Below are 27,577 nucleotides of genomic sequence, written 5' to 3'. Positions count from 1 at the left end.
TCAGATTGGAGGGTTGTGACTAGTGGTGTCCCACAAGGATCTGTTTTGGGACCTCTACTTTTTGTGATTTTTATCAACGACCTTGATGTGGGGGTAGAAGGGTAGGTTGGCAAGTTTGCAGACGACACAAAGGTTGGTGGTTTTGTAGATAGTGTAGAGGATTGTCGAAGATTGGAGAGAGACATTGACAGGATGCAGAAGTGGGCTGAGCAGTGGCAGGTGGAGTTCAACCCGGAGAAGTGTGAGGTGGTGCACTTTGGAAGGACAAACTCCAAGGCAGAGTACAAAGTAAATGGCAGGATACTTGGTAGTGTGGAGGAGCTGAGGGATCTGGGGGTACATGTCACAAGATCCCTGAAAGTTGCCTCACAGGTAGATAGGGTAGTTAAGAAAGCTTATGGGGTGTTAGCTTTCATAAGTCGAGGGATAGAGTTTAAGAGACGTAATGTAATGATGCAGCTCTATAAAACTCTAGTTAGGCCACACTTGGTGTACTGTGACCAGTTCTGGTTGCCTCACTATAGGAAGGATGTGGAAGCATTGGAAAGGGAACAGAGGAGATTTACCAGGATGCTGCCTGGTTTAGAGAGTATGGATTATGATCAGAGATTAAGGGAGCTAGGGCTTTACTCTTTGGAGAGAAGGAGGATGAGAGGAGACATGATAGAGGTGTACAAGATATTAAGAGGACTAGACAGAGTGGACAGCCAGTGCCTCTTCCCCAGGGCACCACTGCTCAGTACAAGAGGACATGGCTTTAAGGTAAGGGGAGGGAAGTTCAAAGGGGATATTAGAGGAAGGTTTTTCACTCCTAGAGTGGTTGGTGCGTGGAATGCACTGCCTGAGTCAGTGGTGGAGGCAGACACACTAGTGAAGTTTAAGAGACTACTAGACAAGTATATGGAGGAATTTAAGGTGGGGGGTTATATGTGAGGCAGGGTTTGAGGGTCAGCACAACATTGTGGGCCGAAGGGCCTGTAATGTGCTGTACAGTTCTAAGTTCTTTGCTTAAGCACTGTGTAATGTCTAACAGCCGCACAAGTACTTGCATGTGACACTAATTAGAAACTGTTCAGCAACAGTCTCCTGTCTCAGTGTCTCAAATAAATGACGGAAATCACGGCTATTTTCTCAATTTGATTTTGTTCTTTAAGAGTTGTCCCAAATAAGTGGCTGCCCGATTAGCCGATGGCCCAATTAAACCGGAATCCACTGTAGATGAGAAGCTGATTAAATAATTCCCTTTGCTGAGGTTCGTCAAAAATGGATACATGGCCAGGATGCTCAGAGTACTTTGCTACGTTAGACTGAATAGTTAATGTGCTCACTGAAAGTGTCTCATTCAGAAGGTAGTACAATGTTGTATTGGGTTTTGGGTAGGGTAGGTGGGCAGTGCCCCAGTAAGATGAGAGTATTGTGGCCGCGGCTGATGCTTTAGTGTTCTGTGTTGATGACACTGTTGGCTCTGTGTCTGCTACGGTGCAGCAGCAACATGGATGGCTGCAGTTTCTGGGGTTTCTTCATTGGGTATTGACCAACATCCCACTAATCCTTCCTTTTCTCATTTGCAGGTGTGTGAAATTATTGAAAGCCCTCTCTTCCTGAAGTTAAACCCCATGACAAAACACACTGATGTAAGTAAGCAGCATTACTGGACTTGATAAGACCATAAGATATACGAGCAAAATTAGGCCATTTGGCCCATCAAGTTTGCTCTGCCATTTCATTATGGCTGATCTAGTTTTCCTCTTGGCCCCATTCTCCTGCCTAACCCCCCCCACCCCCGCCATCACCCCCATCCCTTCATGCCATGACTAATCAAGAATTTATCAACCTCTGTCTTAAATATACATTAAGACTTTGCCTCCACAGCTGCATATGGCAACAAATTCCACAGATTCACTTCTCTCTGGCTAAAGAAATTCCTCCTCATCTTCGTTCTAAAAGGACACCACTCTATTCTGAGGCTGTGTCCTCTGGTATTAGACACTTGCACCATGGGAATCATCCTCTCCACATCCACTCTATCATGGCCTTTCACCATTCAACAGATTTTAATGAGGTCCAACCTCATTCTTCTAAATTCTAGTGAATACAGGCCCAGAGCCATCAAACACTCTCGTATGACAAACCAATCCATCCTGGAATCATTTTTGTGAACCTTCTTTGAACCCTCTCTTGTTTCAACGTCTTTGCTTTCAACTGTACAGTCTGTTCTTTATTAAGTTCCTCTGTACAATTTTCCAGTTCAGGTGTATTGTTGTACCAAGCATTATAAAATCAAATTGTGCCATTTTATTGGTTAAATCCCATTGGTCAGTTATACAGACTCCTATTAATTCAATCCCCCTTTGTTCTACTTGTTATATGGGGCATTGGTGGTATCACATCTCAAGTATTGGGTGACATGTTTATCAAAAGATATAAATGTGTTGGAAGCATTTCAGAGAAGGTTTTCCAGACTAGTTGTCTGATGAGGAAACATTAAATAACGAGGTTTGTATCCACTGGAGTTCAGGAAAGTGAGAGAGAACTTCTTTGAAATGCACAATGTCTGAATGGTTCTTGCCAAGATGTGGACAAGATATTTCTTCTAATAGGAGAATCTGTAACCTTTTATTTCAGCTGATGCTGTCCCTATAAGTTAATCAGAATGGATAAATTAATTAAATTAACCTGCTACCTAAACCTTGCATTAATTTAAGTTTGAGATTTGGCCAAGCTGTTTTGAGCAAACACATTGTTTTAACGTGTGCTTGTTAGTGTCTTTGTTCCTTCTTTAGTTGTGAATTCAGGGAGATGTAGCTCTAAATGCAGAATTCTGAAGTCAACAGTTCCCACAAGCAGTAAATTAGATGAAATAAAAGAATAGTCATTGCTTTTGCAATCAGATGAAACAGAAGAATTGGCTTAACATTAGCTTTGTGGCCTTTTTGTAAACTAATAGATGAATTAATATTTCAATTAGATGTTCTGCTTTAAACCCTGACCACGCTCATCCTTTCTTCATCCATACTATCCTCGGTCCTGTGCTTCTACATGTGCATTGAGCCCTACCTTGCCATCATCTCTGTCCAGCCCTCCATTATTTCTGCGCTTCTTTCATTTTCCTTCAGTTAAGCACTGGGAAAATCAAAGCCTCTCTACAATGATCACAGATTTTGTGCTTTTGCCACCAATGACCTCTACTCATATTGTCTTGAGTGAATGCAAAGACCTGTTCTGTTTGATCCCTCCTGAGGTCCTGATAACATATTCTCTATGACACAAAGTCCACTAGTATTGTTGTACAACCACGCTCTATCCATGGCAGTGGGCACTAGTGCTTCTGCCACCTCCTGAATGCAAGTATTCCAGCATTTTGCTGGCTGGTCTCCTCTTCCAAAACCTGCAGGTTTGTCTCTATCCAGGCAGCATTGCGATATTTCAATTTTAAGACTTGCGCATTCCTCCCTGGCTGTGGCCTTCCCTATCTCTGTAACCTCATTCCCCTTACATCGTACATCTCTTTCCTCCATTTGAAAGGTTCATTTATTATCAAAGTACGCATCCATATACAACTCCGAGATTAGTTGTCTCCAGATAGCCATGAAACAGAGCAAGAACATGGAAGTAGTTCAGGAGAAAAACATCAAACTCTCCCCCTCAAAAAAAGAACAGCAACGTGATCATCAACTCCAACGCCCCTCCCCCACAAAAAATGCAGCAAGGATGTTGACCCCCCCCCCCAAAACCCCCCAACTCCACACAAAGCACAACATGAGAGTAGTTTTATGTAGTCATAGAGCAGTGCAGCACAGAAACTGACCCTTCAGCCCAACCAGTCCCTGCGGACCACAGTGCTCACCCAGCTAGTCTGCATCTGTGTTCTGCTCATATCCCTCTCCGTCGTATCTATCCAAGTGCTTCTTAAATGATACTATTGTACCTGCCTCAACTACTTCCTCTGATATCTCCTTCCATATACTCACCACCCTCTACGTAGAGAACTAGCCTCTCTGGTCCCTTTTCTATCTTTCTCCTCTCACCCTAAACATACCTCCTAGTTTTGCACTCCTCTTGCCAGGGGAAAAGACTACTTCCATCCTTATTTAATGCCCCTCATAATTTAAAATATTTCTGTAAGGTGTTAAAAATGATCATGCTTCTTAATTTTCTTATTCCAAGGAATATAGGGCCTAGCCAACCTTTTCCTCAAGTCCTGGAAACATCCCTGTAATTCTTAGCTACATCCTTTCCAGTTTAACTATGTTATTCCAATAACAGAGGGACCAAAACTGTACACAGTACTCCAGGCAACTTGTACAATTGCATCATAATGTCCCAACTCCTGATGAAAACTAAGGCTGTTTTCTTCACCATACTAGCTACCTGAGATGCCTTGAAGATTCAAGTTTATTTGACACATGAACATTAAAGCATATAGTGAAATGCATTGTTTGCATTAACAGCCAGCACACTGCTTGCAAGAGTCTCTACACATTCCAGTGCCAACGTAGCATGCCCCACAGTGCTTGGCAGAACAACACAGACCACAACTAGCCACAAATAAGAAAGCAACCAAATATTTGCCTTCATTTTCAAGCTAACTTGGAATAGTGAAATGTCATTGAACTCAGCTGGGGAAAAGTAAATCTCCTCTTAACACATCACCCTTGCTCTTCTACTGAGGCCAGCATGGTAGCATGATGGTTAGCGTATCGTTTTACAGCGCTGGTGATTGGTTCAGTTCCTGCCACTGTCTGTAAGGAGTTTGTATGTTCCCTCTGTGACCGTGTGTATTTCCTTCAAGTGCTCCTGCTTCTCCCCACATTCCAAACTAGTACAGGTTTGGGTTAATAAGTTGTGGGCAAGCTGTGTTGGTGCTTGAAGCTTGGCAACAGTTGTGAGCTCCCCCAGCATAACCCTGGTCTTGGTCGTTAACACAAATGGTTTCAATATTTTGATTTATGTGTGACAAGCAAAGTTAATCTTTTCCATTTAAGTGTGAATATACGTATGTAACCACAGATGCTGCTCATTACAGCAGTTTGTAACAGAAACAGAACCCCTGTTAATATTTTATATCTGAAATTTGCCAGGAGTAAAACGATAGGCATTCCACCTCCAGCTTGTTTCAGGGCACGATGTGCTGTTATGCACATCTTTTTTTGGTGAAGAAGTTAGTAATACTTGTTGGGAATTTACAGAAATGGTGATAATGAAAATGTGATCGGTAATCTGTTCGCAGTTTTTGCCCAGGGTCTGGGAGTGAATGGAGGCTTTGAGCAGGGAAATTTAGTTAAATTGCTAAAATGCATAAAAGGATTCTCAATGCAAATTCAATCAGGTTAATGTGAAATAAGTTAGGTTCTTGACTTTATTTTGTTTACTCTTTTTCATAAACTCTGTATCTTGGTATTTCACACTTATTATTTATTGCTATTTGTTTCTATCTGCATTTGCACAGTTTGTTATCCATTTATCCTGTAAAGAGGGTTTCTTCTTTTTTGTTAACTAGCAGGAATGCTAATTTACTGATAACGAGAATGGTATTCCTTTGTAAACCAAATGGGGATTAATGTTCTTTCTTCTGAGTCTGTAAGCTTTTGTTGACGGGCTTTTGGGCAGATCGGCGCGAGGGGGTCGAGAGAGAGGACGCAATGCTCTAAGCTGGGCGAGGATCGGACCCCAAAGGGGGGTCCGAGGTCGGGAGATTCTCCGAGGAGGGGGGGGATGAAGCTAGATGTGCTTGGTTGACCACTCGGAGGGTCCTGAGCTGTTTGGAGAGTCCGAGGAGTTCGGAGGGTCCTGAGCTGCGAGTCGAGGAGTTCGGAGGGGATCGAATGGTGGCCAGAAGACTTCAGTAATTGAGCTCCAACGGCTGTGCACGAAGTGGTTTGGACTTTGATAAGTTTGGCGCCTTTTCTTTAATTTTCTCTTCATATATACTGTATCGTTATTAATCACTTAGTTATAGTAACCTTTATAAATTGTACTCATTTAATTGCATATGGTGTACTGTCTGTTTTTGGGTGAGGCGGGGACATCACACAGCATCCACACCAGCTGATTACCCAGTTTGGCGGGGCCGAAGGCTGCTCCCCCTAGACGAGAACGAGCTGAGCGAGCCTGAGGCGACCCAGGGGGTTACAATCCTATTTACAGTTACTGTTCTATAATAAATTTTAATAATTTTTGATACTAAATTTTACTTTGAACTTGAAATAGAACTCAGTAAGAAACCATTTTGATTTCTTGAAATAGTTCAATAGACAGTCATTAATTCAATGTTCTGTCTGTGGACTGGTTACTTTGGTTATTTCTGATATACAGATTGCCTTATTTTTGAAGCCCCCCTACCCTACTGTTTGCACCTTTGAGTCAGATTCATGAAGAACTACAGCATGGGAACAGGCCCTTCAGTCCACTGAATCCATCAAACACCCATTTACACCAATCCTATTCTCTTCTATTTTATTCTTCCCGTATTCCCAACAGATTCCACTGCTCGTCTATACACTAGCGACAATTTATGGTGACCAGTTAACCTACCAGTGCGTGTGAATTTGGAATGTGGGAGGAAACCAGAGCACCTGGTGGCCGGAATCGTCAGGGACACTCAACGGTCTTGGCAGTCAGGGTTGAACCTGGGTCACTGGAGCTGGGAGGGAGAGGTTTGCATCCCTGTTTCTGGTTTGAAACCAACACCAAACGTGATGGCAAATGGGCTGAACCATGTGCATGGTTTCTAATATATTACCAAATGAGGTATATTGCAGCAAAGCAAGAGTTACATCTGTACAGAGATGGCATAATAACCCTGTTTCAATTTTGTATTTCAAAACATTTTACAACCATTTTGCCATTCATAATTGTTTTTGAAATAGAGACAAATCCAACAACCTGTGTGTGCAGAGGAGCTTCCACGAGCACACTCTTCATAGTTCTGTGTTTGTTCAAATTGTTTAAGGCACCAACATTCTCGTCCTGTCACACAGACATACCAGACACCTTCTATCAGCACTGCCCACATCCTGCTGCCTTGGAAGAAGGAAAGTCACCAGCCTAGCCCCCCCCCCCCAGCAAAGAGTGGGATGAAGTACATCAGCAGTGATTAGATGGGGCTATATTTCTTTAAAAAACTTGAAGCTCATGGAAGGATTCGAAAGGAATGAAGCGAAGGGGGTTTTGGAAAACAAAATTAAAAGTAGTGAACGTTTGATTCCTGTGAACCCAGGAGGAAGCTAGCTTTGATATTTCAGCAGGTAATTGCAGGAAATAGAAAACACACCAGATTGAAAATTGGAAACATGTGTCTGTTATAAGGGGCCACAGTTTGATTTTGCCTTGTAACACTTAATTGTGAAATATTTGGCTGCAGAAAAAAGATTAATAACAAATTTCTGGCATCTGATATTTTGTCTTATATTGCAGCTTCCAGTTAGTGTTTATGAGTCGGTCATCGATATCATCGCTGGAGAGGTATGTAAGTTAATTGGCTTCGGTTTTCATTCTGTCTTTGGATGCTGTAACGTGCCCAGTCTATCTGATTCTGTTACCCGGTGTAACGTCTCTTCCTGGTAGTGCAATTCCGTACTCCACACTACAAGCTTCCTCCATGGGGTGCTGTCGCTGACTTTATGCAATCAGCATAAAATCGGTGATTTGATGTTGAGATTACTTTTACACTGGAGACCTAAAAGACAACAAACGCTGGAATCTGGAGCAAAAAGACACTGCTGGAGGAACTCAGCAGATCAGGCAGCATCTGTGGAAGGGGAAATGGACAGTCAACATTTCAGATTGGGATCTGTGCAGAGTGTGTATTGATCCAAAATGCTGACTACTCATTTCCCTTTCCTACAGATGCTGCCTGACCCACTGAGTTCCTCAAGTGTTATGCTGGTGACATTCCAGGGCTGTGGAGGGAAACACCTCGGCAGAGTGGAAGGTGTGGACCTGATCACTCCAGATATTGGGAGGAATGGGGATTGGATGATTTTTACATAAAGAGGAAGCTTAGTCATAGGTGAAGCTTTTCTCTTTAGTGGAGAGAAGGGAACTGGTGAATGGGCTCTGGTGAGCTCAGCTCCCACCCCAGTCAGACTGAGCAGAAGACTGCTCGTAGGGTCTTCCTGAGCCAGGGACCATCTGTCTGAAAAACACGGACGTTGCTCTGATTGGGGCAACAGAGGTTGTTTGTTGGCACACAGGTGCCAAGATTCTGAGCTGTACTGGAGCCCTGTAATGCAGCAGACCTGTTAACTCCTACTGTGCAGTCAGAGACATGGAGAGTTGCCAATTAGTGCAGTCCTTTGTCTTCTTACTGGAAAATAAACAGTTAAATATTCCTCCAACTTCCACTGGTGGGTCAGACATCTACACCCAATTGTTATGAATTCTGTACCATGCTTAATAAGTTTTCAAAGGAGAGTCCAGTCTCTGCTTTAGTGACTCATTCCCTTCGTGACTGCTCGACCAGCGGGAGGGCTTTCTAATTATTGGCATCTGATTGTTAATCACAGTGGAAAATAGGAAACACAAGCCACCAAGCCTGTTGCATATTTTTAGGCCAGGAGCAACCACTTTATCACTGATTAACCATCCCAAGCTTTTATGCTGTACCCTTCGATTCCCGTCTGTGTGTGTGTGTGGGTGTGTGTGTGTGTGCGTGCGTGTGCGCTTTGATTCCCCTAAGGTACCTATTTCACCCCTTTCCTGTTGTGTGCTATAGACCTTTGTGTAATACACCTAACCATCCATTCTATCATTGATACAGAATGAAGAGGAGAGCTCCAGTATGTTGAGGCAGCCTCTACTCATTTGGTGTTTAATACAGAAGAGGGCTTTTTAGCCTTGTGCCTAAACGACCTGTTTGCAGATGGAAAGTGAACAACTCTCCATCACCCTCCCCTTTCCCCATTGCTCTGGACTAGTCTAACTGCCACACTCCTCCCTGCATATCCAAAGCTAATATCTTCCCGTAGTCCTGGACAATCCCATCTAGTCCCATTGTCAGCGTATCATCAGCAACATCAGTACCCCACCACCTGTATGTGGAGTGCCAAAGCACTGTTTGCCTGGTGGTGGAGGGAGTTTGTGTGTTTGACCTGCACCCAGGTCGCAGTCATCCTGTTAGTTATGGCTCACATGAAGATAACTCCTTGTACAGCAGCAGTGGACTTCTTGAACAACTCTTTTCATTCTGGCCTGTTACAGTGTTCACTGGGGTGCACTTCAAGTGGCAACTCAAAGGTACTCTACTGATTCAAACATGCTCCACCAATTTATATTATCTGTGATAAATAGGTACATGTGGATTTTATAATTTCATAATAATTCATTGCACATCTGCTTTTCTCTACAGTATTTAATGATTGTTTTATTTAATGCCCTTTAAACCGTGTCCACTATTGACACGGGACATTTCCCCAACATTCCTTTCCAGTCTGTATGCCACATTGACAGTATTATTGGAACAGGTTTATTATTGTCACACGTACTGGGACTTGTTTTGCATAATGTTCATACAGAACAGACCGTTCATTACATAGATCATTGTTCAGATTGAACAAGGTAAAACAATAACAATGCAGAATAAAGTATAACAGCTACAGAGAAAATGCAGTGCAGGTAAGCAGTAAGGTGCAAGATCATAAGATAGATTGTAAGACGAGTTCATCTTACCATAGCAGGGCAATATTTAATAGTCTTACAACAGCGTGATAATGTACAACATCATATTACTAACATTTTTCATTTCCGGTGGGAGAGACCAGACTCCACCCCATCCACGCTGCTGACTGTTCCCTGCCCTCTCTTCCACCCTGCCGATTCCTCCCTCCCCCGGGTCAGGGCGTGACCGGGCTCCCACTGGCTACGCTGCCAACGATTCCCTGTACTCACTGCTCTCTCTGTTCACCAGGCCACGGTGCTGTTTGCTGAGCTGACTTACACACTTGCCACCGAGGAAGCCGAGCGCATCGGGGTGGATCACGTAGCACGGATGACGGCAACCGGCACAGGGGAGAGCTCCACAGGCAAGATTTCCAATAGGCATTGAGGGCAGTCCTCGAGGGTTGGGATGAAGGGCATCAGATGCCATGGAGTGGGAGGTGTCTCCAGGGTGGGTGGTTTGTTTGGGGGAGGTTTCCTGGGAGCTGGGGGTGGGGGTGGAGGGTGTCATCTCCAGGATGGAGAGGGTGACGCCTGTTGGACAGAAGTGGAATTGAGGGGGTGATAAAGCAGTGGGTGTCCCGAGTTCTGGGAGTGGAATGGAGGATGGTGAGTTCCCAGGGGATGCAGGTGAGATGAGGGTGAGTTCACAGGGAACGGGTAGGTGGAGTGGGGGAGACCTTTGACGAGTGGGGCTGGAGGTTTGGGAGTCCCCAGGGTGAGGGGAGATGGAGGGCGTAGTTTCTGGGATGGCTGGTTGATGAAGGGGGAGAGGGATGATCTCCAGGATGGGTGGTGAATGGAAGGTGTGAGGGGAGATAGGGTGGATGAGGTGGTTTGAGGATAGTGCCTGTGAGTACGAGTGACAGTTCAGTGGGGCAGTGGGGGTTGGTGCTATCGAACTCCTGTTTGGAAAACATTTGGCTACAAGGACACTGATCCTCTCACCTTGACCTTTGCCCGCAGCCCCTCACCCGATCAACTTTATGCCTCATTCAGTGATAGCTCATTTCTCATCCCCTAGCTGAATCTGCCAAACTCCCTTCATGGTGAGTGAAGGAATTGTCTTCCAGCTGAAGACACAGATCCCCACCGTGAGGAGGGAGCAGAGATAGTGTAACACCTCTAGTCCTGTCCCATCTGTCTGGCTCCCCACCTTCATCAGCCCTTCTATTTCCAGATCTTTCCTTAGCAGATGAATCCCAGGTTCTAGGAGTTCCTAGGAATATCTTTGTCAGTTGTTCCACATTCTGCCTATTGGCCCTGACGACTTGAGCATGCATTAAATAATGGTTTAATGTTCTTTGTGTTAAATGGAGCTTCTGGGAAATAAATGTCACCTCCTCCTGGCCCCAGTCCCACATATCTTGTAGCATCCACTCTGTGTCTGATTGAGCCCTCCACCTAGACTCTGCCAGTCTGAATTCCCTGTTCTCTTCCTGTTACAGTGGCTGAACATCTCATTGCTCAGCACAGTGCCATCAAAATGCTGCATAGTCGAGTCCGTGTCATCCTGGAGTACGTCAAAGCTGTGGAGTCAGGTAGGAGATGGAGCTCCCAACTGGCACTCTCTAGGGACTGAAAACAAGACAGAGGAACTTTAGAAACTCGTTTCAGTCCTGACTTGCCATGCTATCTGCATGGAGTTCTCACGTCCTCCCATTGACCACCTATATCCCACGTAAGGGCACTGAGGGTAATTGGTTATTGTCAATGTCTTTATGTGTCATTGGGGAGGGGGGAGGAGTTGAGATCTGTCAGAGACTGCCCCTTCAGCCCACAACTTACATGTTGCCCTGTTTTCCCCATTTACATGAATCCTATTTCCCCACATCAAGTCCTTATCCTCTATGCCTTGCCTATTTAAGTGTCCAAATACATATTAAAGATTAGACCTGATTCCACCACCTCCTTTTGTGGTATGTTCCAGATATCTCCCAATATGTGTTTTAAATAAAATTACTCATCAGATCCCCTTTGTGGTCTCTGTATTGCCACCAAGTCCTGTGTCCAAAATATTAAATATCAAATACTAATTGCCCAATAGTAAAATCTTAAATTCAGCAATGCCAAATCACCTTCCTTTTTAGACTTAACCATATAACAATTACAGCACAGAAACAGGCCATCTTGGCCCTTCTAGTCCGTGCTGAACGCTTACTCTCACCTAGTCTCACTGCCCCACACTCAGCCCATAACCCTCTATTGCTCCGGGATGGGACCCGGAGCGATAGAGCAGTGAAAGAAGTGCATGGAATAAAGCCAGATCTAACATATAGAGAGGCTTTGAGGAAAGAGCAGTGGTATAAAGATAGTATGGTAGAAGGGCTAAAGTATGTGTACTTCAATGCAAGAAGCATCAGGAACAAAGGTGATGAACTGAGAAGGGTCCTGACGAAGGGTCTCGGCCCGAAATGTTAACAGTGCTTCTCCCTATAGATGCTGCCTGGCCTGCTGTGTTCTACCAACATTTTGTTTGTGTTGTTTGAATTTCCAGCATCTACAGATTTCCTCGTGTTTGCTGATTAACTGAGAGCTTAGATACATACATGGATTTATGTAGTGGCCGTTACGGAGACTTGGCTGGCACCAGGGCAGGAATGGATTCTCAATATTCCTGGATTTCAGTGCTTTAAAAGGGACGGTGGGGAGGAAAGGGGAGGAGGGGTGGCATTACTGGTCAAGGATACTATCACAGCTGCAGATAGGGTGGCTAATGTAGCAGGATCCTCTTTTGAGTCAGTATGGGTGGAAGTCAGGAACAGGAAGAGAGCAGTTACTCCACTGGGGATATTCTGTAAGCCCCCTGGTAGCAGCAGAGATACCGAGGAGCAGATTGGGAGGCATATTTTGGAAAGGTGCAAAGATAACAGGGTTGTTATCATGGGTGACTTTAACTTCTCTAATATTGATTGGCACTTGATTAGTTCCAAGGGTTTAGATGGGGCAGAGTTTGTTAAGTGTGTCCAGGATGGATTCCTGTCATAGTATATTGACAGGCCGACTAGGGGGAATGCTATACTAGATCTAGTATTAGGTGATAACCGGGTCAGGTCACAGATCTATCAGTGGGTGAGCATCTGGGGGACAGTGATCACCGCTCCCTGACCTTTGGCATTATGGAAAAGGATAGAATCAGAGAGGACAGAAAAAATTTTAATTGGGGAAAGGGCAAATTATGAGGCTATAAGGCTAGAACTTGCGGGTGTGAATCGGGATGATGTTTTTGCAGGGAAATGTACTATGGACATGTGGTCGATGTTTAAGGATCTCTTGCAGGATGTTAGGGATAAATTTGTCCTTGTGAGGAAGATAAAGAATGGTAGGGTGAAGGAACCATGGGTGACAAGTGAGGTGGAAAATCTAGTCAGGTGGAAGAAGGCAGCATACATGAGGTTTAGGAAGCAAGGATCAGATGGGTCTATTGAGGAATATAGGGTAGCAAGAAAGGAGCTTAAGAAGGGGCTGAGAAGAGCAAGAAGGGGGCTTGAGAAGGCCTTGGTGAGTAGGGTAAAGGAAAACCCCAAGGCACTCTTCAATTATGTGAAGAACAAAAGGATGACAGGAGTGGGTGGAGGTAGGACCGATTAGAGATAAAAGTGGGGAGATGTGCCTGGAAGCTGTAGAAGTGAGCGAGGTCCTCAATGAATGCTTCTCTTTGGTATTCATCACTGAGAGGGAACTTGATGACAGTGAGGACAATATGGTTGAAGTTGATGTTCTGGAGCATGTTGATATTAAGGGAGAGGAGGTGTTAGAGTTGTTAAAATACATTAGGATGGATAAGTCCCTGGGGTCTGACGGAATATTCCCCAGGCTGCTCCACGGGGCAATGGAAGAGATTGCTGAACCTCTAGCTAGGATCTTTATGTCCTCGTTGTCCACAGGAATGGTACCGGAGGATTGGAGGGAGGCGAATGTTCAAAAAAGGTAGCAGGGATAGTCCGGGTAATTATAGACCAGTGAGCCTTACGTCTATGGTGGGAAAGCTGTTGGAAAAGGTTCTTAGAGATAGGATCTGTGGGTCTTTAGAGAATCATGGTCTGCTCAGGGACGGTCAGCATGGCTTTGTGAAGGGCAGATTGTGCCTAACAAGCCTGATAGAGTTCTCTGAGAAGGTGACCAGGCATATAGATGAGGGTAGTGCAGTGGATGGGATCTGCATGGATTTTAGTAAGGCATTGGTAAGGTAAGGTTCCACACGGTAGGCTTATTCAGAAAGTCAGAAGGCATGGGATCCAGGGAAGTTTGGCCAGGTGGATTCAGAATTGGCTTGCCTGCAGAAGGCAGAGGGTTGTGGTGGAGGGTGTACATTCAGACTGGAGGGTTGTGACTAGTGGTGTCCCACAAGGATCTGTTTTGGGACCTCTATTTTTTGTGATTTTTATTAACGATCTAGATGTGGGGGTAGAAGGGTGGGTTGGCAAGTTTGCAGATGACACAAAGGTTGGTGGTGTTGTAGATAGTGTAGAGGATTGTCGAAGATTACAGAGAGACATTGATAGGATGCAGAAGTGGGCTGAGAAGTGGCAGATGGAGTTCAACCCGGGGAAGTGTGAGGTGGTACACTTTGGAAGGACAAACTCCAAGGCAGAGTACAAAGTAAATGGCAGGATACGGTAGTGTGGAGGAGCAGAAGGATCTGGGGGTACATGTCCACAGATCCCTGAAAGTTGCTTCACAGATAGATAGAGTAGTTAAGAAAGCTTATGGGGTGTTAGCTTTCATAAGTCAAGGGATAGAGTATAAGAGACGTGATGTAATGATGCAGCTCTATAAAACTCTAGTTAGGCCACATTTGGAGTACTGTGTCCAGTTCTGGTCGCCTCACCATAGGAAGGATGTGGAAGCATTGGAAAGGATACAGAGGAGATTTACCAGGATGCTGCCTGGTCTAGAGAGTATGGATTATGATCAGAGATTAAGGGAGCTAGGGCTTTACTCTTTGGAGAGAAGGAGGACAAGAGGAGACATGATAGAGGTGTACAAGATATTAAGAGGAATAGACAGAGTGGACAGTCAGCGCCCCTTCCCCAGGGCACCGCTGCTGAGTACAAGAGGACATGGCTTTAAGGTAAGGGGAGGGAAGTTCAAAGGGGATATTAGAGGAAGTTTTTTCACTCAGAGTGGTTGGTGCATGGAATATACTGCCTGAGTCAGTGGTGGAGGCAGACACACTAATGAAGTTTAAGAGTCTACTAGACAGGTATATGGAGGAATTTAAGGTGGTGGTGGGGTATATGTGAGGCAGGGTTTGAGAGTCAGCACAACATTGTGGACCGAAGGGCCTGTAATGTGCTGTACTATTCTATGTTCATTCCTTTCCTGTCCATATACCTATCCAATTTTACTTTAAATGAGAATACCAAACCTGCCTCTACCACTTCTACTGGAAGCTCATTCCACACAGCTACCACTCTCTGAGTGAAGAAATTCCCCCTCATGTTACCTTTAAACTTTTGCCCCCAACTCTCATCTCATGTCCTCTTGTTTGAATCTCCCGTACTCTAAATGGAAAAAGCCTATCCACGTCAACTCTATCTATCCCCCTCATAATTTTAAATACCTCTATCAAGTCCCCCCTCAAGCTTCTACGCTTCAAAGAATAAGACGTAACTTGTTCAATCTTTCCCTGTAACTTAGGTGCTGAAACCCAGGTAACATTCTAGTAAATCTTCTCTGTACTCTCTCTATTTTGTTGACATCTTTCCTATAATTCAGTGACCAGAACTGTATACAATACTCCAAATTTGGCCTTACCAATGCCTTGTACAATTTTAACATTACATCCCAACTCCTATACTCAATGCTCTGATTTATAAGGGCCAGCATACCAAAAGTTTTCTTCACCACCCTATCCACATGAGATTCCACCTTCAGGAAACTATGCACCATTATTCCTAGATCACTCTGTTCTACTGCATTCTTCAATGCCCTACCACTTACCATGTATGTCCTATTTGGATTATTCCTACCAAAATGTAGCACCACTCCATCTGCTGTCGTTCAGCCCACTCTTCTAACTGGCCTAAGTCTCTCTGCAAAGTTTGAAAACCTACTTCATTATCCACAACGCCACCTACCTTAGTATCATCTGCATACTTACTAATCCAATTTACCACCCCATCATCCAGATCATTAATGTATATGACAGACAACATTGAACCCAGTACAGATCCCTGAGGCACACCACTAGTCACCGGCCTCCAACCTGACAAACAGTTATCCACCACTACTCTCTGGCATTTCCCATCCACCCACTGTTGAATCCATTTTAGTACTTCAATATTAATACCTAATGATTGAACCTTCCTAACTAACCTTCCGTGTGGAACCTTGTCAAAGGCCTTACTGAAGTCCATATAGACAACATCCACTGCTTTACCCTTGTCAACTTTCCTCGTAACCTCTTCAAAAAAATTCAATAAGATTTGTCAAACATGACCTTCCACGCACAAATCCATGTTGACTATTCCTAATCAGACCCTGTTTATCCAAATAATTATATATACCATCTCTAAGAATACTTTCCATTAATTTACCCACCACTGACGTCAAAGTGACAGGCCTATAATTATTAGATTTACTCTTAGAACCCTTTTTAAACAATGGAACCACATGAGCAATACGCCAGTCCTCCAGCACAATCCCCATTTCTAATGACATTTGAAATATTTCTGTCAGAGCCCCTGCTATTTCTACACTAACCTCCCTCAAGTTCCTAGGGAATATCCTGTCAGAACCCGGAGATTTATCCACTTTTATATTCCTTAGAAGCACCAGTACTTCCTCCTCTTTAATTGTCATAGTTTCCATAACTTCCCTACTTGTTTCCCTTACCTTACACAATTCAATATGCTTCTCCTTAGTGAATACTGAAGAAAAGAAATTGTTCAAAATTTCCCCCATCTCTTTCAGCCCCACACATAGCTGTCCACTCTGATTCTCTAAGGGACCAATTTTATCCCTCACTATCCTTTTATTATTAATATCGCTGTAGAAAGCCTTCGGATTTATTTTCACTTACTTGCCAAAGCAACCTCATATCTTCTTTTAGCTTTTCTAATTTCTTTCTTAAGATTCTTCTTACATTCTTTATATTCCTTGAGCACCTCATTTACTCTATGCTGCCTATATTTATTGTAGATATCTCTCTTTTTCCTAACCAAGTTTCCAATATCCCTTGAAAACCATGGCTCTCTCAAACTTTTAACCTTTCCTTTCAACCTAACAGGAACATAAAGACTCTGTACCCTCAAAATTTCACCTTTAAATGACCGCCATTTCTCTATTACATCCTTCCCATAAAACAAATTGTCCCAATCCACTCCTTCTAAATCCTTTCACATCTCCTCAAAGTTATCCTTTCTCCAATCAAAAATCTCAATCCTGGGTCCAATCCTATCCTTCTCCATAATTATATTGAAACTAATGGCATTGTGATCACTGGACCCGAATTGCTCCCCAACACATACCTCTGTCACCTTACCTATCTCATTCCCTGACAGGAGATCCAACACTGCCCCTTTTTTAGTTGATACCTCTATGTATTGCTGCAAAAAACTACCCTGCACACATTTTACAAACTCCAAACCATCCATCCCTTGTACAGTATGGGCTTCCCAGTCTATGTGTGGAAAATTAAAATCTCCCACAATTACAACCCTGTGCTTACTACAAATCTGCTATCTCCTTGCAAATTTGCTCCTCTAATTCTTGCTCCCCATTAGGTAGTCTATAACACACCCCTATAAGTATTACTACATCTTTCCCATTCCTCAACTCCATCAAATAGGCTCCCTTGACAAGCCCTCTATTCTATCCTGCCAGAGCACCGCTGTAATATTTTCTCTGACAAGCAATGCAACACCTCCCCCTCTTGTCCCTCCGATTCTATCACACCTGAAGCAACGAAATCCAGGAATATTTAGTTTCTGAACTTCTGTAAATATTTTTTACTTAATCTAGGATTTTTATTCTGCCATGTATACGAAGAAATTTTAGAGTCAATAATTTCAAGAAAGAATTTAGAAATAAAGATCGGTAATGCTTGAAATAAGTATAAAAATTTAGGTGGAATAATCATCTTAACAGCATTGATTCGATCAACCAATGATAGAGGCAATGGGGACCATTTAGTAAACATTTGTTTAACTTGATCAATTATAGGTAAAAAAATTAACCTTAAATAAGAAACACAAAGTATACTGCAGATGCTGTGGTCAAATCAAGACGTACGAACAAGCTGGATGAACTCAGCAGGTCGGGCAGCATCCGTTGAAACGAACAGTCAACGTTTCGAGCCGAGACCCTTCTTCAGGACTGAAGAAGAAGGGGGCAGGGACCCTATAAAGAAGGTCGGGAGAGGGTGGAAGGTGCCAGGTGAAAAACCAATCAGAGGAGAGATCAAGGGGTGGGGGAGAGGAAGCAGGGAGGGGATAGGCTGGAGAGGTGAAGAGGGAATGAATGGGGAAAGCACTAGAAGAAGGCAGAATCATGAGAGAGGTGATAGGCAGCTAGAAGAGGAGGCAGAGTGAGACTGGAATGGTGGAAGGGAGAGGGGAGGGAATTACTGGAAGTTGGAGAATTCGATGTTCTTACCAAGGGGCTAGAGTCTACCCAGACGATATATGAGGCCTTGCTCCTCCAACCTGAGTTTGGCCTCATTATGGCAGTAGAGGAGGCCATGTATGGACATATCCGAATGGGAATGTGAAGCAGAGTTGAAGTGGGTGGCAACCGGGAGATCCTGTCTGTTGTGGCGGACAGAGCGGAGGTGCACGATGAAGAGGTCCCCCAATCTGCTTTGGGTCTCACCGATGTAGAGGAGGGTGCACCAGATGCAATAGATTACCCCAACAGACTCACAAGTGAAGTGTTGTCTCACCTGGAAGGACTGTTTGGGGCCCTGAATGGTGGTAAGAGATGAGGTGTAGGGACAGGTGTAGCACTTACGCTTGCAGGGTTACATCTGCTCCCAGGATGAGGCTTTCTGTTCCAGGACATCTCAAATGTCCTCTTTCTTTAAGAATCGCGGTTTCCCTTCTGCTGTCATCAATTATGCCCTCACCCGCATCTCCATTTCCAGCACTTCGGCCCTCACCCCATCCTTCCATCACTACAATAAGGACCGTGTTCCCCTTGTCCTCACCTACCACCCCACCAGTCCAGCATATTATCCTCTGCAACTTCCGCCACCTTCAACAGGACTCCACCACTAAGCACATCTTTCCCTCTCTGCTTTTCGCATGGATCGTTCCCTCCGTGACTGCCTGGTCCACACGTCCCTCCCCACAGATCTCAAACCTGGTACTTATCCCTGCAAGCGTAAGTGCTCCCTTCCTCCATCCCACTTTCACTGTACCTCCTCTTCTAGCTGCCTATCACCTCTCTCATGATTCTGCCGCCTTCTACTACCCATAGTGCTTTCCCCTTACATTCTTTCTTCACCTCTCCAGCCTATCCCCTCCCTGCTTCCCCTCCCCCACCCCTTGATCTTTCCTCTGATTGGTTTTTCACCTGCACTTTCCACCCTCTCCCCACCTTCTTTATAGGGCACCTGCCCCCTACTTCTTCAGTCCTGACGAAGGGACTCGACCTGAAATGTTAACTGCCCGTTTCAATGGATGCTGCCCGAGCTGCTGAGTTCATCCAGCTTGTTTGTATGTGTTGATTTCACCACAGCATCTGCAGTGTACTTTGTGTTGGCTTCTCTGTTCCTTGGTTAGAGTAACAGCAGGCTCATTGTGCTGAAAAGGTGTGCTGACTCGCACGTGGTCATGTCATAATACAGGCGGTATGGTTGTGGAACCATCCAGGTCCTGGTGGACCGGTTTAAGGTGACCTACAGAATTACATTTAGGTTTACCCTTTTTATCCACAAGTTATTTCACTCCATTCCAAAATGCGGAATGGACCATCGTAAAGGGACTTAAAGGGGTGTTGATAGACATCATGGCAGACAAAAACGAACGTGGTAGAACATAGGTCAACTGGAACCGAAGAGTTCTGTACACCATGAGGGTAGATAGGAATAGGTGTAACAGACCTGAGTTTACTGAGGAGTGTAGAATGCTGCTGAGACGCCAACCTGGCAGTTGTGGCGTCTGAAATAAAATCGCCTGGCACCCGTGGTAACTGCCCATACACTAGTTCAGCAACGGAGAACTCAGGTCCGTATTTGGAGCTGTTCTGAGCCCCAGCAGGGCCCACGGGATACATTTGTGCCAACAGTCGTCCGTCTGGGAAGCTCTCAGAGCACTCTTGGTGAAGCTGCTTATACAAGCTATTGGACTGCTGGTAATACACCGTGGTGTGATGTAATTTAACGCTAAGGTTCGAGGATGTTGCAGCCCTGGGGTCTGACATGAATTGAAATATCAGAAGGGGTGCCAAACTGAGCAGCGCAGGTGTTGATAAACACTTGAACCACATCCATAGTCGTCACTGATGCTGGAGGGACAACCCCTCGCCAGCTGGTAGTATGGTCCATGGTTCACCAAGGCAAGGAGTTGCGTGAAACCGCGGGCAGGGCGGGGGGGAAAGAGGACTAACCAGGTCCACATTGATGTGGTCAAACTGTCACTCAGGGACCTCACAAGGTGCCGACGGTGCCCGAATTTGAGTTAATTTTCACCCACAGGCTGCACTTTAGTCTCACACTTCCTTCCTAAAGCCATGCCACATAAACTTTAAAGCAGTCAGTTTCTGTGAAGCCCTCCCACCCAGATGCAAGAGGCCAGGAATGGAGCTAAAAACAGTACGCCACCAATTTGTAAGCTTCATGGGGTGAGGGCATCCAGTTGAGAGGAGAGAAACTCCTGCGCCCGCAAACATGACATCAGCCAACTGCAGGCCCGTAACTGCTGTAAGCCTGGACCTCTGGGTCAGTAGTTTGGTCGGCTGCCACGCTGGCATAGTCAACCCCAATGTGTACGGCATCAATGGTGGGCCATGAGAGGCAAACAACCACAGCATTGTTTTTCCCGTCAATGTACTGTATGTCAGTTGTGAAGTCAAAATGTAGGCCAGGTGGCATTGCTGCCACGCAGACCAAGGATCTGATGCTTTGGCCATTGTGTGTACAAGGGGCCAAATGGAATTTACATCAGGTTATTGAGAGAGGACATTGCCAGGGCTTTGACAAGTATCTATATATCCTATAGCACTGGCAAGGTCCCAGAGGACTGGATAATAGCCAATGTTCTTCCTCTGTTTAAGGAGAGCACTAGAGACAAAGCAGGAAATTTTACATCTGTGTTTGGGAAATTATTGGAGAAGACCCTTGGAGATAGGATCTAATTGCATTTGGGAAAGCATGAACTTATTAGAGGCAGTCAGCATGGTCATTTCACATAAACAAATTTTTTTTGAGGTGACGAAGGTGATTGATAAAGATAGGGCAGTGGATGTTGTCTACATGGATTGTAGTAAAGCTTCCAACAAGATCTCTCATGCAGACTGACCCAGAGGTTAGGGTGCACGGGATCAATGGAGACTTGATAGCAACAAACAAAATGCTGGAGAAACTCTTGCCTCTCCCAATAATCTGATATAGATCCCATCTGGCCTTGGGAACTTATCCAGCTCAGTGATCTAGAAGAAACCCAATACTGCCTCCTTTTTGATATCAACGTGCCCTAGAATATTAGTATTTCCTTCATTATTCACAAAGAGAGGGACATGGGTTAATGGCATCTGTGAAGGGAAATGGACAATCATCATTTTGGGTCAAGACCTTTCATTTGAAACTTGGTGGATTGGGTTCATCGTAACTGAAGTTAGTGGTGGGGGGTCATTATTTTGACTGAAGTTGACCAGTGATGTTCCACAAGGACCAGGACTGGTACCTACAGCTGTTCTTCCCTGCCCCTTCAGAATATTTGATACCTGCTCCCAAACATCCCTGATACTGGTATTAGGGAGACAACACACAATTCTTCAGTTCTCTTAGCCACAAAAAGTCTCTGTGTTCCCCTCCCCAACTACAGCCCGTCTAGACTTTTCCCTCCTCTCCCTATCAGAGCAAACCCTGGTGGCAGACAGGTAGCTGCTACTTTCCTCTGAGGTTCTTTCCACCCATCCCTCCCCCCAACAGTATCAAACCGGTATGCCCATTTGAGAATGGTATGCGGTTGGTTTATAATTGTCACAAGTACCAAGATACAGTGAAAAGCTTGTCCTGCACATATAGGATTCTGATGTTTTTGATCCAAGGTTCTTTTAGAAGTTAGGAAAAAGGCACAAAACTTGTTGCTTCACAATCATTTTATTAAGTGTTGATAGAACAAAGGAAAGTTGAACAGGCAGTGACAGAGGTGTACTAAGTGAAGAGGAAGCTAAAATCAAAATGCTAGCACGAAACAGATTTTTATACCACAAAGATAAGGAAAATTCCATTCTAATTCATAAATAAGAATTAACCAATTAGAAGGATGTTGTTCAAATACTGCAGTACCAAGTTAATGGATTAGAAAACACTTATTCAAATAATGCAGTGCAAAGAAGCTCCCAGAGCTTTACAGGATTATTCTTTGTATTGAGGCATATTAAACTTTTATAAGCAAATAAGAATCACCTAAAATATAAGCAGATAATTAATTGTTAAATTGCAAAAAAAAAATAACAATTAAGTAATCGAATCTAAGAGTTATGCAGTCAGATCCAACGAGTATCTGTTCATGGAATGACCACAGGAGTCCTGCACTACCTGCCTATCCTTATCTCTCCTTTTTGCAGTCACCCATTTCCTTAGGCCTGCAAGATGATCAACTTGCTCACTGTATGACCTACCACGCACTCTGCACCCCAGATAGTGATATAGAAGTACATCACAGAATGTTCTGAAATGTAACCTGTCTATTTCACTCACAAATGCTGCCTGCTCCGCAGTTTCTCCAACAGTTAGTATTTTGCTCTAGATTCCAGAAACTGCATTTTCTTGCGAAAGCCTTATTTGATTCCCATTCTCTCTTCTCACCAAAACCCAGACTTTGCACTTATCAGCAACTCTTCAACTCACAGAATGGCCGCCCCTGACTGTACCCGGTGCTCCATTTATACTTCCCCCTTGACAGTCCCACAGTTTCTGCCACACTCGCTGCCTCTGACACTTCCCTTGGTGTAGGTGGAAATGTGTGAGGGAGTATCAAGTAGGGAAATATGGACCATACACTCTCAATGGGCTTAAAACGTGCTTGTGGCTTTGGGTTAGTAGTTAGCCCAGGACGGATATGGAGGCGTGTGTGCAGGCTGCAGCTTCGGCTGGTTGGCTGTTTGTTTGTCAGTGACTCTTTCCATGTTGTTGACAGGTGAAGTGCCATTTAACCATGAAATTCTGCGAGAGGCCTATGCTTTGTGTCACCGGCTGCCAGTCCTCAGCACAGACAAATTCAAGACAGACTTCTATGATGTAAGTCCAAGTTAGTTGTTCAGCTCACTGCCCAGGGGAACCTGACTGCTTCATGTCTCAACCACTTCACAAAGAGACACTCACAATTTCACCCACGGAAAGGCGGGGAGCTCCTGGCTCCTGTCTCCTGTCAGACGCCCACCTAAAGTCTTAGGCTATACAGAAATGGTAAACTAATGGCTCAGGTTTGCTCTGTTGTGATCCCGGCTACTTTCCTGCCTGTTCTTTGTAATCCTTAACTCCCCAACTGTTCAGATTTATAGAGCCAGCTCAGAAACAGGCTTTTCAGCCCAACTCATTCTTACCAGCCAAGGTGCATTCCTGAGCTAGTTCTGTTTGGCTGCATTTGAACCACATCCCTCTAAATATCCTTCCCATCAACCTGCCCAAATGTCTTTTATATGTCATGACTGTTACCCCTTCTACCATTTCCTGTGGTTGCCTGCTCTGCATTCCTACCATGCTCTGAGGGGTGGGTGGGGCGGTGGGGGGGGGGGGGGGGTAGAGAAGATTCTCAGGTCCACCAAACTTTTCCCCTTAAATCTCTGGTCTGACCCACCCTGGGAAATAAACTGATCATCCACCTTATCCATGCCTCTCATGATCCAGCTAATCCAATCACTCCTCCTAACTCAGCCCTCCAGTCTTGGGGCAACATTCTTGTGAACCTTTTCTGGACCCTCTCTACATCCTAACTACTTCCTTCGCCATATGACAATCAGACTGGACAGAAAACTCCAGGTGTGGTTTCACCAGTATCTTGTAGAGCTGTAATATGACATCCCAGCTCTTGTGTTCAAGGCCCTGACTGATGAAGGCCAGCATGCCAAGTGCTGCCTTCACCCTGTCTACCTGTTTCGACACTTCCAGGAAACTACATAGATGCAAGACAGAGAGATTTAAAAGCACAGCACTCCCAGAACCCTTCCTCTCACTTTCTAAGTCCTGATCTGGTTTAACATTCCAAAGTGCATTCTTCACATTTGCCTGAATTAATCCCACCAGCGATTCTTTAGCCCATTATCCCAGTGATCTAGATCCTGTTGTAACCAACCTCCTTCACTGTACACCACACCACCTATTTTGGTGTCATCAGCAAACGTACTGATGGTGCCACCAACATTCTCAGGAGCCTCCATAGCATTGTTGAATCATTTCATCCCAAGGAAAACCATCCATGGCCCTGTGATTTCCAAACACTCCCTCCCTCCTCGCTCTATCCTGTGTACCTGCCGACACTCCAAAGCCCTGCTACTCTGTGACCTGCAGTTCCCCAGTTCAGAAGGATTAAATACTTGTTTTCAAATGTTTCCTTTGTACCTAGCATCTTCTTCTCTGCCTATTTTTACCTTGTGTCAAATGTTTGGTTCTCTACCCTGTGTTCAGTGGCTAACTGAGTTGCTTGTGAAGCTAGCACCAAGTTGTGTTTTTGTTTTGGGAGAGCAATAGTGGTGGCAGGCAGGTAGGTATGCATCATTCCCCAAGTATGCCTCCCCGGTTAACATAGAACATTACAGCATAGAACAGGCCCTTCAGCCCTCAATGTTGTGCCAACCTATTAACCTATTCTAAGATTAACTTAACCCTTCCCTCCTACACATAACCCTCCATTTCTCTATCATCTATGTGCCAAGTGTTTCTTAAATGCCCCTATTGTATCTGCCTCTACCACCAAGCCTGGCAGCACATTCCATACACCCACCATACTATGTATATTAAAAAAATATCTGATATTCCCCTCCCCCCCATACTTCCCTCCAATCACCTTGTTCCATCTTGGAAAAAAGTCTCCGGCTATCCACTCAGTCTGTGCCTCTATCTTGGACACCTCTCGTCCTCCTTTGCTCCAGGGAGAAAAACACTAGCTTGCTCAGCCTATCTTCATAAGACATGTCCTCTAATCTGGGGAGCATCCAGATAAAAATTTGCACCCTCTCTAAAGCCTCCATGTCCTTCCTATAACAAGGTGACCACAATATTCCAAATATGGTCTAACCAGGGTTTTATAGAGCTTTAACATTACCTCACAGCTCTTGAACTGAATCCCCCAACTAATGAAGGCTAACACACCATAACCTATCAACTTATGCTGTAACTTTAAGGGATTTATGAACTTCAAGATCCTTCCATTCCTTCACATTGCTATGATTCCTGCCAATAACCTATTCTGCCTTCAAATTCACCCTTACAAGGTTAACATTTGCTCTCTCCCTCAGCAATGTAATGACGTGGGATTGATGGCTTACCTGGGCACCATTACCAAAACCTGCAACACCATGAACCAGTTTGTGAACAAGTTCAACATTCTGTACGACCGCCAGGGCATTGGCCGCCGAATGCGAGGTCTCTTCTTCTGATTTGCTGAGCAGGGCTGGACCCCCAGAACTATTGTTGGGATTGTTTGACAGCTGAACGTGACTGTATCCAGTGGAGATTCCCCGCCGCGTCTCCAAGCCCCTCCTGTACTCCCACCCCCTCCGGGATGTTAGAGTTGGGATTATACCCCTGACTGCCTGATGCTATTTGCCAGGTTTTGCCCTCTCTGGGCTTACTGCTTTCCTGTCGGTGGTTACTGAAACCTGACATTGTGTTTGTACTGTGAGTCTGTGTGTCTGATGTTACCCCTGGGAAGCGGGATTGCAGACAAGTGTGACACAGCCAGGCCCCATGCAGGAGAAATAAAGTTTCAAAAGTTGTATGTGCCTGCTCTGGATGTGCTGACAATCCCCTCAATTCAGACCAGTTTCACCTGTCCTTTCGTCCCGCTGGAATTCACTTGTCCACCCTCATCTTTCATTTCTTTAGTGTCATAAGCACAGCAAAAGGACCTTTGGCCTGACTGGTTCATTCCAACCAAGATTTCCATCTAGGTAGACTCCTCAGGGTGATTGATAAGTTTGTGACCTATGGTAGAAGGAGATGAGTTATTAACTTCAAACTTTTTGCATGATCACTCAAGAGTTGAACTGCACATGCATGTAACGAGAGCTGTATAACTCACCTCCTTCTACCTTGGGCCACAAGCTTATCAATAACCCCTGCTGTGGACACTTTCTGGAGGTCCAAGATCCGTGTGTTCCACGACCATTGGACTAAGTGTGTAAATGTAGGAGGCGACTATGTTGAAAAATAAATGTGCTAGGTTTTCTAAAATTGACTCCTCCTACCTTAGGCCACAAACTTATCAATCACCCCTCGTATTGAGTAATGCTGTGCGGAATAAGCCCTTCCAGCCCTTTGAGCTGTGCCACCACAACAGCCCATGGCAGCCCCAATTTAACCCACCTGGTACAGACTATGGGAAGAAACCAGTGCCCCTGGTGAAAACCCATTCATTCCACAGGGAGGATGTGCAGACTCCTTATAGACGACGCCAGAACTGAACTCCCCAAACTGTAATGGAGTAGCTCTAATTGCTATATTACCATAGCACCCACTGTAAAAACAGAGAATAAGTATTTATTCAGGACCTCGTATCTCGTCATGCTCCACAAAATTTTTTTTAAGTTTTTGAGAGGCCCCATAAACTCCTTCCTTCCTCTTTTCCCCTTAATATACAGTTAAAATCTCTCTATTCTCCTGAATCCTCTCATCATCCAGCCTGCCCTAATCCTGCCAACCACCCATCAGCTCATGAACAGGCCTGGGATGGATGGCCTTTTCTCGAGACAGGAGCACAGAACTCCCAGCTAGCTGTTCCTGGGTTTGAAGTGGTTTGGTTGAGGCTCAATCCTTGCACGTGTGAGGCAGTGAATGATGGGGTGGGGGTGCAATGACGATGGTCCTGGGAAAGGTAGCAGTGTTCAGTAAACAGAGTGCATGTCCTGCAGCTGCTGGGAGCATGAAGTACCTGGATGATGCAAGATGTATCCAGAGGAAACCTGAATCACGAGCAGGCTATGGACCAGGTGGGGTAAAGAAGATTTGTGCAAGATGTCCTTAATGGTCAGAATGGACATGCTGGGGCAAAGGCCCTCTTTTTCCGAACATGATTCAGTGACACACAAGCTTTTCATGCAGTTGCTAGGTCTGTATTGGTTCGTACCACTACCTTTAAAGAGCACTGATACCCAAGCACAATCTCTGACAATGGGAGTGTCATAGTTAAGTTGGTAACGTGGAGACCTGAGTTTAAAATCCCACATATCAACTACAGAATTTAAATGTAGTTAATTGGGAAAAAGCATCTAGCTAGTCTTAGGAATCACCATAAAATCGGTCCAACAGGTCCATATGGGCGATCTGACCTCTTCTTGTTTAAAAACCCTTGAGATTCACCCTGCCCTCTGGGCAGAAAACCTAACCAATGTGTATGTGACTCTAGATCTACCCCAGGCAGCTGACTGGAATGCCTACAAAACTGCATTTGTATCATCCCCAACACCATTGGGTGAAGGGAGGAGACTGCCAGATATCCACATAATTTCCACCAAATACCTTCCGGCATCTGTCATCTCCCTCTGTAGCATAGCTACAGAATGTGCGCTGCTTATGGAGGCTGGTTCCTAA

The 27,577-nt window shown here is 44.8% G+C and overlaps 1 protein-coding gene across 1 annotated transcript in view; it reads left to right on the top strand.

Annotated features, from left to right (window-relative positions):
- Positions 1-25,764, top strand: part of cops6 (COP9 signalosome subunit 6) — a 42,898-nt gene extending 17,134 nt beyond the window's left edge. Inside the window, exons 5-10 of the mRNA XM_059994518.1 lie at positions 1,572-1,634; positions 7,417-7,464; positions 9,908-10,022; positions 11,106-11,198; positions 22,968-23,068; positions 25,285-25,764. Coding sequence (XP_059850501.1) covers positions 1,572-1,634; positions 7,417-7,464; positions 9,908-10,022; positions 11,106-11,198; positions 22,968-23,068; positions 25,285-25,425 — 561 coding nt within the window. The 3' untranslated portion in view covers positions 25,426-25,764. The remainder of the gene's footprint in view (positions 1-1,571; positions 1,635-7,416; positions 7,465-9,907; positions 10,023-11,105; positions 11,199-22,967; positions 23,069-25,284) is intronic.
- The last annotated feature ends 1,813 nt before the right edge of the window (positions 25,765-27,577 follow it).

The sequence above is a fragment of the Hypanus sabinus genome, chromosome 18 (genome assembly GCF_030144855.1).
Source record: "Hypanus sabinus isolate sHypSab1 chromosome 18, sHypSab1.hap1, whole genome shotgun sequence".
NCBI lineage: Eukaryota > Metazoa > Chordata > Chondrichthyes > Myliobatiformes > Dasyatidae > Hypanus > Hypanus sabinus.
This window is presented reverse-complemented; position numbering and strand designations above follow the sequence as displayed.